The sequence below is a fragment of the Anneissia japonica genome, unplaced genomic scaffold (assembly GCF_011630105.1).
Source record: "Anneissia japonica isolate Jap-2015-1 unplaced genomic scaffold, ASM1163010v1 scaffold685_len2926416_cov193, whole genome shotgun sequence".
In the NCBI taxonomy this organism is placed as follows: domain Eukaryota; kingdom Metazoa; phylum Echinodermata; class Crinoidea; order Comatulida; family Comatulidae; genus Anneissia; species Anneissia japonica.
The window spans coordinates 2,487,101-2,502,129 of record NW_022692922.1 but is presented as its reverse complement, the minus strand read 5'-3'; the positions used below and the strand labels follow the sequence as shown (position 1 = coordinate 2,502,129).

General features: G+C 33.4%; 1 protein-coding gene and 1 non-coding gene across 2 annotated transcripts in view; one reads left to right on the top strand and one right to left on the bottom strand.

Annotated features, from left to right (window-relative positions):
* Window positions 1–3,766: 3,766 nt before the first annotated feature.
* Trnastop-uca lies at window positions 3,767–3,839 on the bottom strand. The gene has a single exon. It is a non-coding gene; the product is annotated as a tRNA-Sec (tRNA).
* Window positions 3,840–6,933: 3,094 nt separating this feature from the next.
* LOC117100527 (rho GTPase-activating protein 18-like) overlaps window positions 6,934–15,029 on the top strand; it is a gene marked incomplete in the record, with an annotated part of 62,941 nt that continues 54,845 nt past the window's right edge. The window contains 1 exon segment of the mRNA XM_033240287.1: window positions 6,934–7,119. Within this exon segment, the coding sequence (XP_033096178.1) occupies window positions 7,073–7,119 (47 nt within the window).

The following is a 15,029-nucleotide window of genomic DNA, read 5'->3' as shown; positions in this document are numbered from 1 at the left end:
AAGAACCAGTAAAATTTTGCCCAGGCTCAGTGTTCTTATTTTTTGGCCGATTTCATGTTCAAAATGTTCTTATTTTGTTCTTAGTTTACACACCTTTTAAACAAAAATTAAATTGTACGGCAGTATGCACTGTACTGGAATGTAGGTGAAAGTGACCCCACAAAAAATGGCCCCCAAATGTCAGATAGGTACACCTAGTGTACTGTATTATAGCTGTCTCTTATACACATCTAGATGTGTATAAGAGACAGTAACATGACTATACTGTAGTTTTAAATGGTTCTATTTTGATATGACAGTCAGTGTGCTGAGCTATATTAACATTTCTGTTATAATTATCGAATAATATGACCTGTATATTCCATTTTGTAGCACATTTCCATAAATATTAGTACTTCTAAAATAAACCCACTTGACATTTATGTTCCCTTCAATATTATTATTTCTTTTTAACTTTTGTTGTATTTCCATTGGTATTTTATAACATTGTATACAATTAATTCATAACATTTTATTTTGGAATTGTCACTAATTTTTTCAGTATTTTATATCATTTTAATGATATTTTCACATCACTTCTAGATACTTTTCATAACGTGATTATATATGTATATTTAAAAAAATGTGACATTTGGTTTTATAGAATGTTATAGCCATATATAGTTAAAATTAAGTAACATTTGTCAAATATAGTAGTATGCCTACTATTTGTGTAGCTTTAAAATTGTAGTTGCAAATGGTTTTACCAAATCCTCATATCTATATATAAATTGTAGACTTACATAATGATTTAATATAAATCAGTATTTTGTATCTTTTTATAAATGCTTAATATATTTGCTTCACTTTTATAGTAAAATTCAGATTTTAGACTGTTGGATAAAATGTTGATAATTATATATATTTTTGTATTAAATATAACAATTAATTAATTTTATTCTTTTTTCAAACCCCCAAAAAATATAGTAAGAAATATAACAATTGTTTTGAGATTGTTAGATGTAGAAAATAAGAAATATTTGAGAGATATAATAATATACCCATACATTCTCTATTTTAATGATACAGATATCAAAGGTAGCAGAGGTGGCTCCAGATATCTATTGATGGGTCCAACATATACAACAGGTGGTATTGACCAAGGGGCTACCTCCTGTCAGGGCAATAAGTAAAACCCGAGATGTAGGTTGGATCAGCAAATCTGATACCTGAGGGGCATCTGACCAATTGGGGGTCCATGCTTGTCTGACAGGGGTAAGAGGAGAATTTTCCCTGGGCCCACTGCTGGTTTTTACTACTGTTGCCAGACATGACTAAATCCATACATACTGTGTTTAAGTTATGTAGCTTCCAAAGATAGTGGTTAAAAGTGTACAAATAAACCAGTAACATTTTAATTTCATATGTATAAGCCCATGTCAATTTTTCATGAAAATTTTCCTCCCATGTATAGGCCCACCCTAACATCAGTCTTTATACAATTGGTTACAGTAATACTTATCTTTATTACAATAATTATAGTTGATCTATTCAGTGAATTTGTAGTTAATATGTTTGCATTTCAGTCCCAGAGTCATTGCTTCAAATTCTGGAAGAAACATGAAACACCACTGAACATTTCCATCTTGTATACAATAAGAATAAAATAAAATTTAAATATCTTAATAAATAAATTACTAATTTTTATATACAGTATATTTTGAAATTCCTTTTGTAATTTTAAGTGTAAATGTCTGTTCTTGTGGTCAAAGGATATAAAAAAAACTTAAATATATTTTCTGCATTTTTACAAGCTCTATTGCTTATTATTTTTTATATATTTATGGAGTATGTTTGATGTTATATTTATATATTATCAATGGACCCTTTTATATACATATATTTTAAAATGTATAGCTTGAATGACATACCTGATTTTGATGTCAAAATATTATCAGAAAAAAAAAGTGTTAGGAGACATGTATTATGTATGCAACTGCATTACAGCCTGTCTGATTGGCTCAAAAGCTCCAAATGTTTTCTTTTTTTAGGTATATGGCAGGATTAATGAGTTTCTACTGCAATCTTTTAACTGGTTATAATAGTATGCATTAACATAAATTAATATGTTATTACTTTAATATGCCTTTGGTAATTAATATATGCTGTTAACCAGTTACACTTTTTTATTTTTTATAAAAGAACCAGTAAAATTTTGCCCAGGCTCAGTGTTCTTATTTTTTGGCCGATTTCATGTTCAAAATGTTCTTATTTTGTTCTTAGTTTACACACCTTTTAAACAAAAATTAAATTGTACGGCAGTATGCACTGTACTGGAATGTAGGTGAAAGTGACCCCACAAAAAATGGCCCCTAAATGTCAGATAGGTACACCTAGTGTACTGTATTATAGAGGGTATTACAGTCACAGCTATTACACATAATGTACAGATATAATATTTTGGTTTTTAAAAATATAAACCTCATTTGAAATTTTACCTCATCCTCTGTTCTTATTTTGTTTTTAATTTTTAAGCAATTTCAGCCTCAGTGTTCTTATAAAATGTGTTCTTATAAAAAAAAAGTGTATTTAGGCACAATTTCCTTCAACACTGTGTTAGCCATGACCTTGTTGACCCAGTTTAAAAAAATGACCAAGTAACTCAAAGTTTCTTATTGCTCCTCCTCGCTGGTGGGCTTCGGGCGCATGTTTGGCAACAGTGAAATGACCTTTTACTCATGAATTTTGACATTTTAAAAAGTAACCGGTTATTTGGCATTAGTAGGAACCATTTATAAAAATACCATAGAATACGTTAAACTTGTCTTTTAAAACTTGTATCTTATACTATATTGTCATATCATAAATATATGTATATATTTTTTTTAGAATTATCAAAAAGATGCTCAGTATTGAACAAATAATGAATATTTATGCAGTGGGAAGATGGGCTGTTCCATTCAATTCAACATTCCAAATTATAACTTGTTATGTTACTCTGTCATGAATGAAAATATTCATTGTTTCATAAGTACACCAAAAGATATTGTCATTTGTTATTTCATGAAAATAATAAAGCTAGATCTACCTTCCTTTCACATGGAACAGTCCAACTTCTTTCAACAAAATGAAGCAAAATGAATTGAAAAATAATGAATGAAATATTGGAAAATAATGAATAAAAAATGATGCAGATCAATAAATAGAATATTTTGCTATTAATGGACCTTTCCACTAAGCCTGCCCCTAGGATGTTGTTGCTAGGGTCCCACATCCATAATGACGGCATTAAAACTACGCAAACACACGTCTGTGGGGCAACATGTGTGTTTGTGAGATGCGCACGTATTCCTGGTGCTGTTTTGATTGGTCAGTTGTTAAGTTTGATTGACACTTCGGAAAGTCCATTTGTGTAAATTCCCAGTGTCACATGATGTTAAATCCACCTGTCAAATGGCAAGGATGTACTTAGGAGTGTCAGGGAGATAGAATATGTTAACTTGCCATGTACTGGCAGATCCATGTATTGTAAGAAGTATATGATATGATTATACATGTTCCAAAATACTAATTCTAGCTTTTTTTTCACAATTTTAAAACATCATTTTTTATGTGTCATCAACATTGAATTATATATATATATATATATATATATGCTATATATATAAATCATCAAAGAAAGGTAAATACAGTGTTCGAATAAAGGACTGAATAAATACATCGTGTAGCACAGCTCTCAACGAATGTAGTCCTGTAAATAAATGAATAAAGAAATTGTGTAATAAAATGCCTCTGGCGGGACTCGAACCTGCGACCTCTCGCTGTGAAGGCGAGTGTCATAACCACTAGACCACGGAGGCTTCATGGTTGAACAGATTCAAATACCACCAGATACTCTCCATTACACATGTATGTATATTAACATAAATTAATATGCTATTACTTCAATATGCCTTTGGTAATTAATATATGCTGTTAACCAGTTACACTTTTTTTTTTTATAAGAACCAGTAAAATTTTGCCCAGGCTCAGTGTTCTTATTTTTTGGCCGATTTCAGGTTCAAAATGTTCTTATTTTGTTCTTAGTTTACACACCTTTTAAACAAAAATTAAATTGTACCTATAAATTGTATATTTAATTATATACACGCAATAAAGTCTGCAACCATTACTATTGTATTCATGTTTGCGTTTGCATTACCAAGTAATGAGGGCGACATAGGTCTATATGCCTATGTTTTAAAGGACAGTGTGAGAGAGTTACCTCACAATTTGATTTTGCTAAACAAAATTTTCTGTTAATATTAATTTCAATATATTAACCGTACCTTCAATTCCTACGTAAAAAGCGCTTTGTAAATTCAACTTGATTTGTATTTCTAGGCCAACTATCGCTATTATGGATGAGCTGTAGGCCTTTGGGTAATATGTTATAGTCTGTAATTACATTTGATTTCTGAACACATTCTTGCGCAATCCTGTTGGGGGTTTTTCCCTCCGCAAGTTAGTTGAAAACCTCTTCCATGCGATGCAAGAAACCAATATATCAATTGATAATATCAATTGATCGGTCGGTCGATAAAATCAATCAGTCAGTCAGTCTTAAACCATTCATATCAATTAACCCCTTTATAATGGCGGAGGGCGAATCGTTGCACCCTCGTCTTTGATACTACCTGTCTGGATCTACCAACCCTTTAATTGAGAACTTGTCGAGCCACTATTTAGGGCAAGTGCCTCGCCATTTTAGTCGTGACAAATGTTTTTTCAATATTGTGCGTTGATTCGAGTATAATTTCGTTAGATCAGACCGATAACTGATGCTATAAGGACTTAGTCGAGGATGATTGTATCGGGAATAATTAACGGCTCCTAATTTTCTAACGGAGGAGTCGAACTTCTCGATTTAATTTTTATTCTGTGCAAGACCGTTATTGCATCTTTGACACCATGTCCACAATGTGCTTGAATGCTGATATATCAAATAGAGCTAGTTAATACAGTACTAGTATTTACATTTGTTTATGTTACTAGGCTACATATATTTTACCGTTACTCGAATAAACGCCCCCTCAAGAGCCCCATTTGAATAAACGTCTCCTTCGTTTATTTTTTCCTCAAATAAACGCAATAACGCATTTTAACGTTGTCATTCCACATGTACAGTGAAATTAAGGGACGTTTATCGGAGTGTATACCTGCATCCATTTTACACCCGAAAAAATAAACGCCTCCCTCGAATAAACGCACCCTCAAAAACTCCTTGGTATATTAAACTACGGCTCATCTATTTAAAACCCTTTAAAACTTACGACAGAAGTGCTCTTCTTTAGTCCTGCATTTTGCGGATTGAGTTGATAGTCTTTTAAACCCCCGCAAGTAAATGTTGGCATTCAGTGGTCTAGAGCATTGATAGGGAACTCAGTTGAAACAGGACATCAGTGCATTTCTAACACCAATTTTATAACCGATCGCTTTAACAATGTAAGTACATTAACCCAAAACTATTTTATAGTTATATCCCTTATAAGACGTCGAACATATTGATCAGATCACGGTGGAATAAGTTTAGACTTTCCAATGATCAAGTAATGACTAATTGATGAGTTATTTTAAGAACATTAAAATAAATGCTCAATTGTGATTAAATAATTGATTTGAATGCTCACATAAGTAAGGGCCTATAATTCAGAGATAAGAAAATGTGTGCTACATTGTAGTTGGCAGGAGTAGTGACAGTGGGGGCCTGGCTGGGCCATCGTCCCCTCCCCTCCCCCCACGTAGTGGATAAAAGCCACAATTCTTCAGGGAGAAAAAAATGTATAAACTGAATGTATTTTCTATATGTTTATTAAGACTCTCTCTCTCTATAAAATCGATAAAATAAACCTTCGAAATCTCAAATTTCCCCCTGGACCACTTTGTGGCATCTACTACAGTTCTCCAGTGAATAATCATATACTGTACAAAGCACATGTTTGACATCAGGTCCATGGTCCTTAGACTTAACTCAACCCAGGAATTACATAACAGGGGTCCCAAGTTGGAAGAACCCATTTCCGGGAGATTCGTTTAATGACATTAGGGGCGCTATATATATATATATATATATTCTATGAGGAAAAAGTGTAGGTACCAAACGAGGGGCCACGCCAAAGTTCAGGCCTAAAATAAAACAAGATTTGTTTTTTACTGAATTTGCGGGAGATAAGTGAATTTCCGGAATATTTTTGCTGTTTGTGCGGGAGACCATACCGATGTCCCCTGACATAACATAAACAGTCTTTAAACACATCCCGAGGCATCATACAACTCAACCATATGATCTCTTTCACTTTTTTGTTGTCAACACATTTAGAGTTGACTTGGGTTCCGTAACGACATGCCTATCCAAGTTGTTTGCTTAAACAGTAGTGTGTATGTTTTTAAGTGCTTCCGATATAGGCATACTCATATGGTATGATTTAGGTACCCACTCGCCTCAACGTAAATTCACAGGGTCGGATAAAACACGGGAGGCGTATGAGTACTAATGAGTACGTAGGAGCTCGGGATTTCAATGCACAATTGTAAGTTTATGATTTAAAGTACGTGATGTTCTTGCATTTCTCCATAACAATTGAAACACATGAGAGCCCCGATGGACTTATACCAAGGATCTTAAACTACTGTATGTCGATCAAAATGTATTCTATAAACCAGCGTCGAGTTCGCATTCAGAAAAAAAAATTAACAATTCAAATATAAATCATATTTATTATGTTAAATGTGAAGTTTTATTAACCTCTGGTGAGCGATATGCATAAGGGCTTAGTCATAAATATAGTAACAAATCAAATCGTATGATGAGTCATGGACACGCCCCTATCTTTCTTTTGTAAAACGCTGGTAGATAACAAATGGCCGATGCATGTAATCTCATGGTGGCGCTCTACCAATAATACCAGCAGGATCACCACCACTATTAGATGCTTGAAGCGTGAGAAAGAAGGTGGTTTTTCGGGGCTAGGTAGGAGAGGTCTGTGGTGATTTTTTTGCCCTATATTTATACCATCTGATATTAGGTAAAACTGGCAAGGATACATGCCATAGGATGCAAGCACCACAGTCATTAGATGCTGCTCCTCACAGAAGAAAACAGTAAGCTGTAGTCTTATTTATAACTTGTATGATACCAGACACTTTAAAGATCAATTTCTCCCATTATTTTATTTGTTTATTTGTGGTATCGAATCAGTGTGGTGTCTCACTCACGGGCTGGGCTTCCCACCGCTGTCCACCAGCAGTCATATATCACGTCTGGTCTGAATGAAGTCCGAGATTCACGACTCGTGTTTTTTTTTTAATGCAATCTGCATATATTATTATTAATATTATTATTGTTGTTATTATTATTATTATTATTATTATTATTATTATTATTATTATTATTATTATTATTATTATGTCCTGGTATATTGAACAGCCAGATCGGATTCGCTAGACAAGTATGATGATGATGTCTCCTCCGTTTTTGCTTATAAGTACTTCAGGTCAGGGCCTAGCTACTGTTAGCTCTACGGACCAGTAGGCTAGTTAGACTTCCCTCTAAATTAAGTAACCAACAGGCTACTGTAATAAACACCACATTGAACCACATGGGACCACGTGGATGCAAAAGTGATTGAAATATTACCACATAAGAGTAGAAAAACTACTTAATAATCGATAAAACTAAAATTTTACAACAATAATTGTCTAAATTCTGTTAAAAATTGATGTAGGCCTACAGTGTTGTTATGATTTCACCCGCCGTGTTTCAGAAAATAATGTTTTGACATTACGTATCTCTAACGTATTAACGTGACATCAGAAACACATTTACCCATGACCTTCATGGTCTGCGTTTCATATCAAGAAACTATTCTAAATAATAAAGACACTATTGCCACATGAAAGCTTATGAAACTAAATATTTTTATATAAAAAAATTTTCTTTTTTTAAAAATTTAAATTGTAGTAGGCATAATTATGGATTAATGTTAGACAGATTTATTATGATTAAGTTATGTTAAGAAAATTCAGAGTTCATTTATTGCTTGCACATTTGTTGGTTTTTAAAAATTATTTCAGTGTAGGCTACAGCAATGGAGTAAAGAAATATAACGTAGTGTGGTCATGGTTAAATGCGTTTCTGTCGACGTCAATTCGTTACAGAGATACTCAATGTCAACCCATTAAATTTGGAATCATGGTGGCGAAACCTGTAACAAAATTCATCGATTTGAACCACATTTTGGACAACTATCAATAAAAAAGTTTGTTTTTATTGATTATTACTGTAAGTCGTTTTCTACTCTTGTGTGGTTATATTTCAATCATTTTTTCATTCGCGTGGTCTGGTTTGGATACGTTTGGCCCTGTGTGGTTTCATGTGGTGTTTAGTAGGACTGTAACATACTAGTACAGTGTAGGTATGGTATAGTAGGTCCAATCCACTTTCTGTGGCCTGGAAAGAGAGGCTACTTAGCTGCTATAATTAGGGGGACTTAATAGACTATGGGAAATAGGTTGTTCTGATGATGGTGTGGGTGCGGGTAGGGAATGCCTTCTTTTCAGCTGCTAACGAGTTGATGTGCCTATATATGGTCATGGTGTGATGTAATCATGACCATATTTAGGCATATCAAATGTCTTGTCCAACACAATCTCTCTACAGGATTTTAGTAATTCTTAATAATGCATAAGTAGATATATATTCTCATTCAACTTTAAGCTCAAAATATATTTTTGAGAATATTATTCACAGTTGACCTTCTTATGCAAATTACTACATATTGAACTTTTGAACTTTATTGATCTTTTACTGGCTTCTATAGAATATTATTTGGTTGAATATACCATATCGTTACGAAACCTTGTGAAATTTAATTAACGTACAGAATTATGTAACCTGTTGATTACTATCATGAATCAATGTGCTGTAAGGCTATTTTTTTGTAGAATTTACATGAATTTGTATTATGATGGCCCAAGTTGTGCCATATTATAATAAATATTCTTGGCTCAGGCACTGGGTATTATAACATTGTACAGTATATCACCACAAAACAATTACATCACACCTGTTCCATGATGTAGGAAGTTGATGAACAAATTATGGTAAGGTACTGTATCACACAGTGACCCCTGCTGAGGTCTTTTTGTCTTTTAAACATGATCTGTGAACAGAGTAATTAACAATAGGGATAGTAATAATGGTATAAACATATGGTGTTGATAGTGCTGATGTTACTAAGCATAGAGTTATTACCTCTTGTATATAAGAAGAGGCTTAAAATAGCAAATTACGATCGAAAAAGGGGGGGGTGGGTTGTCTTATACGTGCAATACATTACATTTTTTATCTCTAAATTATGTGTCATCTTATGTGCGGATTGTCCATAGCATGCAAATTTACTAATGAGATGAAGCTACTAATGGTTAGTATGAATGAACACCCTTTTAAATGCGGGCAATACGATTTTGATAGCCATATGAAAATGGTACTATTTGGAAGATTAGTATTTGACTTCATTGTTTGCCAGCTAGGTGCAGTATCAAGACCATAAAATTAAGAATTCCAACAATGAAACGGGGAGGGGGGTGTCATTTTATACTGTACGCCCGACATACAAAAATCGTCCAGATATCTCCCTAAAACTTAGGGGTTGTCTTTTACACAGATTGCTTTATACGCAGGGATATACGGTACTCTAGGTACTGGACAGTACATTTTTCGCAGTACCTGGATATCCAATGTGTCATTGCATAGAGTGACCATGTTAATTTTTTGAGATCGACCTCAGTCCTCATGGTGGGGCTGAGGTGGTCTGGATGGAACATCCATCTATAAAATTTACTTTCTGTGTCCCCTTTATTTGTTTAATTCCTGGATCCGCACTGTATGGATTGTGGATTTAAAGTTGCTAAGTTGTCAAAATACAGTAATTTTTCATCCTGCTTTACTCACTTTGTTGTGTGAAATCAAGTCTCAAAATATTCTTATTTTTTTTCCATTAATTGATACAAAAGAAAAATGACAACTACGGAACAATATTTGATTCTTCTGATGCTGCTCTCATCATCTCTTTGTAATTCAACTGAACTTTCTCATTAGCATATTTTGAACACAAGCACTATACAACAAATATTTTAATAAGCTGATTAATATTCTATAATCTTTTTTTAACATCTTATTTTTAAACTGAGTGATTATCAAGTGAAGTTAATCATTTGGGACCCTCCCTTCAGTATGCATCATGTCTTTATTAGGCTTTGTTTGGCGTTTACTTAGCGGAACACAAATTGTTGTAATTTATATCTTACTGTAGCAAGTAGCTGAGTCATCTTGGGAAATTAACACCATTGTCTACAGTAAGAGTTTGTTCGTGATAAAATAAAACAATAATAGTCGCCAGTTACTGCTTTTGATGGATTCATTAGTCATATGGAATAACAATTTCTTAGGTTGAATACAGACCTGTTATTTAATAATTAATACAAATGATGTAACTTTGTTAAAATGGAACTGCTGGATGCTTTAAAGGTATTTATACTAATATTTACGTTTAAATGGGAAATCTTTTCAAGTTTTTAGTGCTCTTTTCACTATATTTTTTATTCTGATTCTTGTTTGTTGGGCTCGGCCCTGCTGACAGCTACAGACAGAGTGCAGCTGCCACCCGACTTCAGCCAGTGTAACAAATTACATACGGATACAAACATTGCCCATAACCCGCTTAATTCTCCTGTGAGGGTGGGCCCGTTCGGACGAGTAAAGCTTTACCGGGTACTTCCAACCGAGAGGCCATGTGTGGCAATTAAATTTTTCCTCTAGCCATACAAAATTTAAAAAAAACATCTGTCCCAAAACCTCATCTTTTTTAGTGGATATTTCAATTACACGCTGCCTCCAGGCGTAATTTATCACACGTAACAAGGCCCATGTCACAAGTTGACCTTTAGATTTGTATACAAGACCGGGCCAGACTAAAATTCCTATTGTGCAATCCCGTTCCCATTTTCTCATAATACTTTAATTCCTTATGAAAATGACTTAAATATTAATATTTAAAAGCATTAAAAAAGTTTGACAGTAAGAACTCTAGCAAAACACGAGAAAATGACGTTTAAACTTACAACAAAAGAAAGTTCTTTACGGTAGGCCAACGAGCAAGCGACATTTTTACATATGTCACTGTATTCGTTCAAATGTTGTATTTCTAATCATAGTTTATTATTTGTTAAGTGAGTATTACTGCTTTAAAAACAAACATAAAAATTATAATTAGATGTAATTTGTATTTCAATAACAGAAAAATAATTTTATACCTACTTTTAAATTAGTTTTGTTAAAACAACTTTACTGAGTTGTTTTACAGTCAACAACAACATGGCGTCGTCTAGCGGCGGACATGTGTAGAATGTAATAAAGTTTTGTTATCACAGTGAAGAAATCACTTGAAGCTCCAAATGAAGTTACAAAGGCTAGATTATGAATGGTCTTAAACAGTAACAACTAAAAAATTGCTAAAAAACTTGTGTTTGACCTTGGTTGAACGAAAGACATACGAGAAGTTACTGGTTTTACCGGTTCTTATTCTACTCGTCCGAACGTCAGAATTAGCCCCAAGGCTATTATTAGATTACACATATATTTGAGTTTACGTCCGAAGACGGACTTAGTTGAGGAGCCGAGCATCCTGATTTCAAATATTTAAATTGAGTCTTAATCATGGCTCCACAATTGACCTTTTCGCTAAGACTCACCCCTCTTGAATGTTGTTGCTAAGGTCCCACAAAAAAAAAACGATAAGTGCTAAAACGTATGCAAAATTGTCGGTTTGTGGGACAACACGTACGAGACCTGGAAATGGCAAGACTTAAATTTGTATATAATTTTTCCATGTTTTTTTTGTATTTTTTAACAATTATAGGTTAGGAGGGGGGACACAAGCCGCTGCTACCCCCCCCCCCCCCACCCCTTGAAGTCGCCACAGTTAATTGTTGATACCTAGTTGTACATGCTAACTGATTGCTTCTCTTACTGGATTAGCACTCTATAGTATTGTATGTAGGTCTAATTTCAAATTCAAGTTCGCTTTAAGGGATAAGTCAGTTGATTATTATTTTTAGGAATTCTATTCAGGTAGTGGATGTTTGTCCTTGCCTGTACTATTGATTCCTCTATAGTATCCTGTTGTTTTTCAGTTAAAAGGAAGTTATATTCATCGTGAGTGAATGAAGTCTAAATTTATGGGTCTTGTTCTAAATATTCTGCTAGTTTTTGTTTTTGTTTTTTTTGTCTAGGTACCTAAATCAGGCCTGATATTACCATAAATAGTGATGAGAGGCGGCCACAATATTATTTATAAGCCATGAAATATGTGCACTTAATAACCTGTCAACAGTGCAAGCATGTGATTCGAACCCTCGACAACGAGGATCAGAACCTGAATGAATATCGCTCTGCCAAACCGACTGCCCCAATCAGTACTGTAAAAAAAGAATGTTCCTTTTTTAATCCATAAATTCAAGTGGTACGGATATTTATGCTTCCTGCACTAAAGACTGTTGTTCTAACATGGCAGTATCAGCAACAACATTTTATTGTGCGTCAAAGGGATATTTATGATTGACAATTATTGATAATATAAACAACAAAACATATTGTACTGTATGATTAGCCACAAAACTTCCTTGTCATTATTGACTAATTTTGTGTGCATCCGATATATAAGCAAACAATTAAAAACACTACTGTAACGACAAAATAATATATTTAAGTATGTCAACTTTATTTCAAGTCAATGATTGCCATTAAATATAATAATAATAATAATAATAATAATAATTATAATTATTATTATTATTAATAATTATTAATAATTATAATAATAATTATTATTATTAATTATTGTTATTATTATTATTATTATTGTTATTATTATTATTATTATTATTATTAATGAATGCTTATATCATATCATAGGACTATATCACCATGGAGACCATGAACATTATAACAACATATCCAGCTATGTAAGTCATGGTTACCGATAACTGTGCACTGGTCCGGTACATGGAGTGAAGAAAAAAAGAGATTTTGGAACTCAGGTGCGCACTGTACCTGTAGTATTTTATATTTGTATAGAATAAGTGTTTGGTTTTTGCCTTTGACTTTTTTGTACAGATACCAACTCACAGTAAATAAATTGACACTCTTTTTTGTAATTTATTTATTTAAAAGGGAAATAAAAGATGAAATGAAATTCATTACATTTTAATTTTTAATCTTATTAAAGTACCTGAAGTGTGCAGGTTTCATTAAGAGTCTTTTAATGATCGCCATCCACGAGTCCTTCAAGCTGCTCTCAAACTGTCCCTATGGTTACCAGTCACTTATGATTCTCATTAATTGTGATGATATCTTAACCATCAAATTGTATTCTGCAGGTTTTATCTGGTCTCTTCCTTTTATTTGTATGATTTGGCTTTGACCTTTGACTTGCCCTATTATCAGTTTAAGTACTTAAGTGTATGAATTGATTAGTGTTTATTCTGTTTTCCACTGCACAGTATATAATAAGATTTATACCATGCCTTTTACCAAGGGATACAAGCCGTTGGCGATGTTCTGTCCTGTATTCTGGGTAATTTTTCAGGCAAGTCCAGGGCTAGCCCACAATGCTCATATAGGCAAGGCATTCCAGTCAATCGCATTTTCATGATTTTAGAACTTTTCAGGAGAACAGTGAATAGCAGGCGGTATTAAATAAACTAAATTAAATTATTTATAACTGTACCTCCTTGATAGCAGACTTGGGCTTTCATTGACGATGACAAGGTTCAATAGAGATGGTTAAACACAAACTTCCCATAAAAAGAGTAAATAAATATTTTGTGTGAGTTTAATACCCAATTCACAACAAAAGTAACAACATGTAGAATGCAGTGATTTTTCCTCCTACTGAAGATACGCTTTTTTAATGAAGACTGAGGCTAAAATTGCTTGAAAATTAAGAACAATACTAGATTTGAATTCGTCACTGAGGACAAGTTAGGTGATCCGCTTGTCAAGTAAAAGAAATGTTTCTGCTTAAAAAGTATGAATTATGGAAACTGAAAGTGATTTTTGAAATTTCAATTGGTTAGCATGATATGATCGATAACATAAAAACGCAAAATTGTGTAAAAAAAAGCGTGTAACATAAGAACAAAATAAGAAAATTTTAAGCCTGAAATTGGCCAAAAAATAAGAACACTGAGCCTCTGCAAAATTTTACTGGTTCTTGTAAAAAAAAATGTGTATTCCTGCCGAGAATTATTGTTACAGTCATGTAGGTACACTATAATGTAGCTTTACCTGTAATATTTCTGTTAGTAATCATTATTAGTTCCTATGCATGTAATGCAATAGGAACTATTGTAATCACACTCACATTTCTTTTGTTTTTTATTGTGTGTAGTATGTGTGTGCGTATGTGTGTAGACATTTATGCAAATGCACATGCGTCAAAGAAAAGTTTTCCGACATTTTGTGTTACATCGCGATGCAAAGTTCGATGTGGATTTTCTGCAGAGTTCAGTCAGGGCTCACGCTAACCGATCGGCAAGTCGGCATGCATGAAACTATTTTGGTTTTACGGCAAAAAAAATCAACTGCTGTGGCATAGGTATTTTGAAGAAGGCCTAAAATAAAACAAAAAGGTTTTAATACTTGCTGAAATACATTGTTTTTCATTTAGATCTCCATTTTTCACTAACTCCATGCAACGTTTTTTTCTGTTGTATGAGTAGTCCATAGAGCTATTAAACAACTAGAGCGTTGACAAGATGGCGCAGCAATGCAGAGTTATGTATGTGTACCATCCAAGATGGCCGTCATAGTAAAGCGCCACCTTCAGGCTTAGTATACATATTATTACATATTAATAAGCCCTAGTGACTGACTATTATTTTATTAATGATAATGAGTAATGGTAATAACAAATTATTAAACTATTGTAGCCAAAACAAGGCCAAGTGGA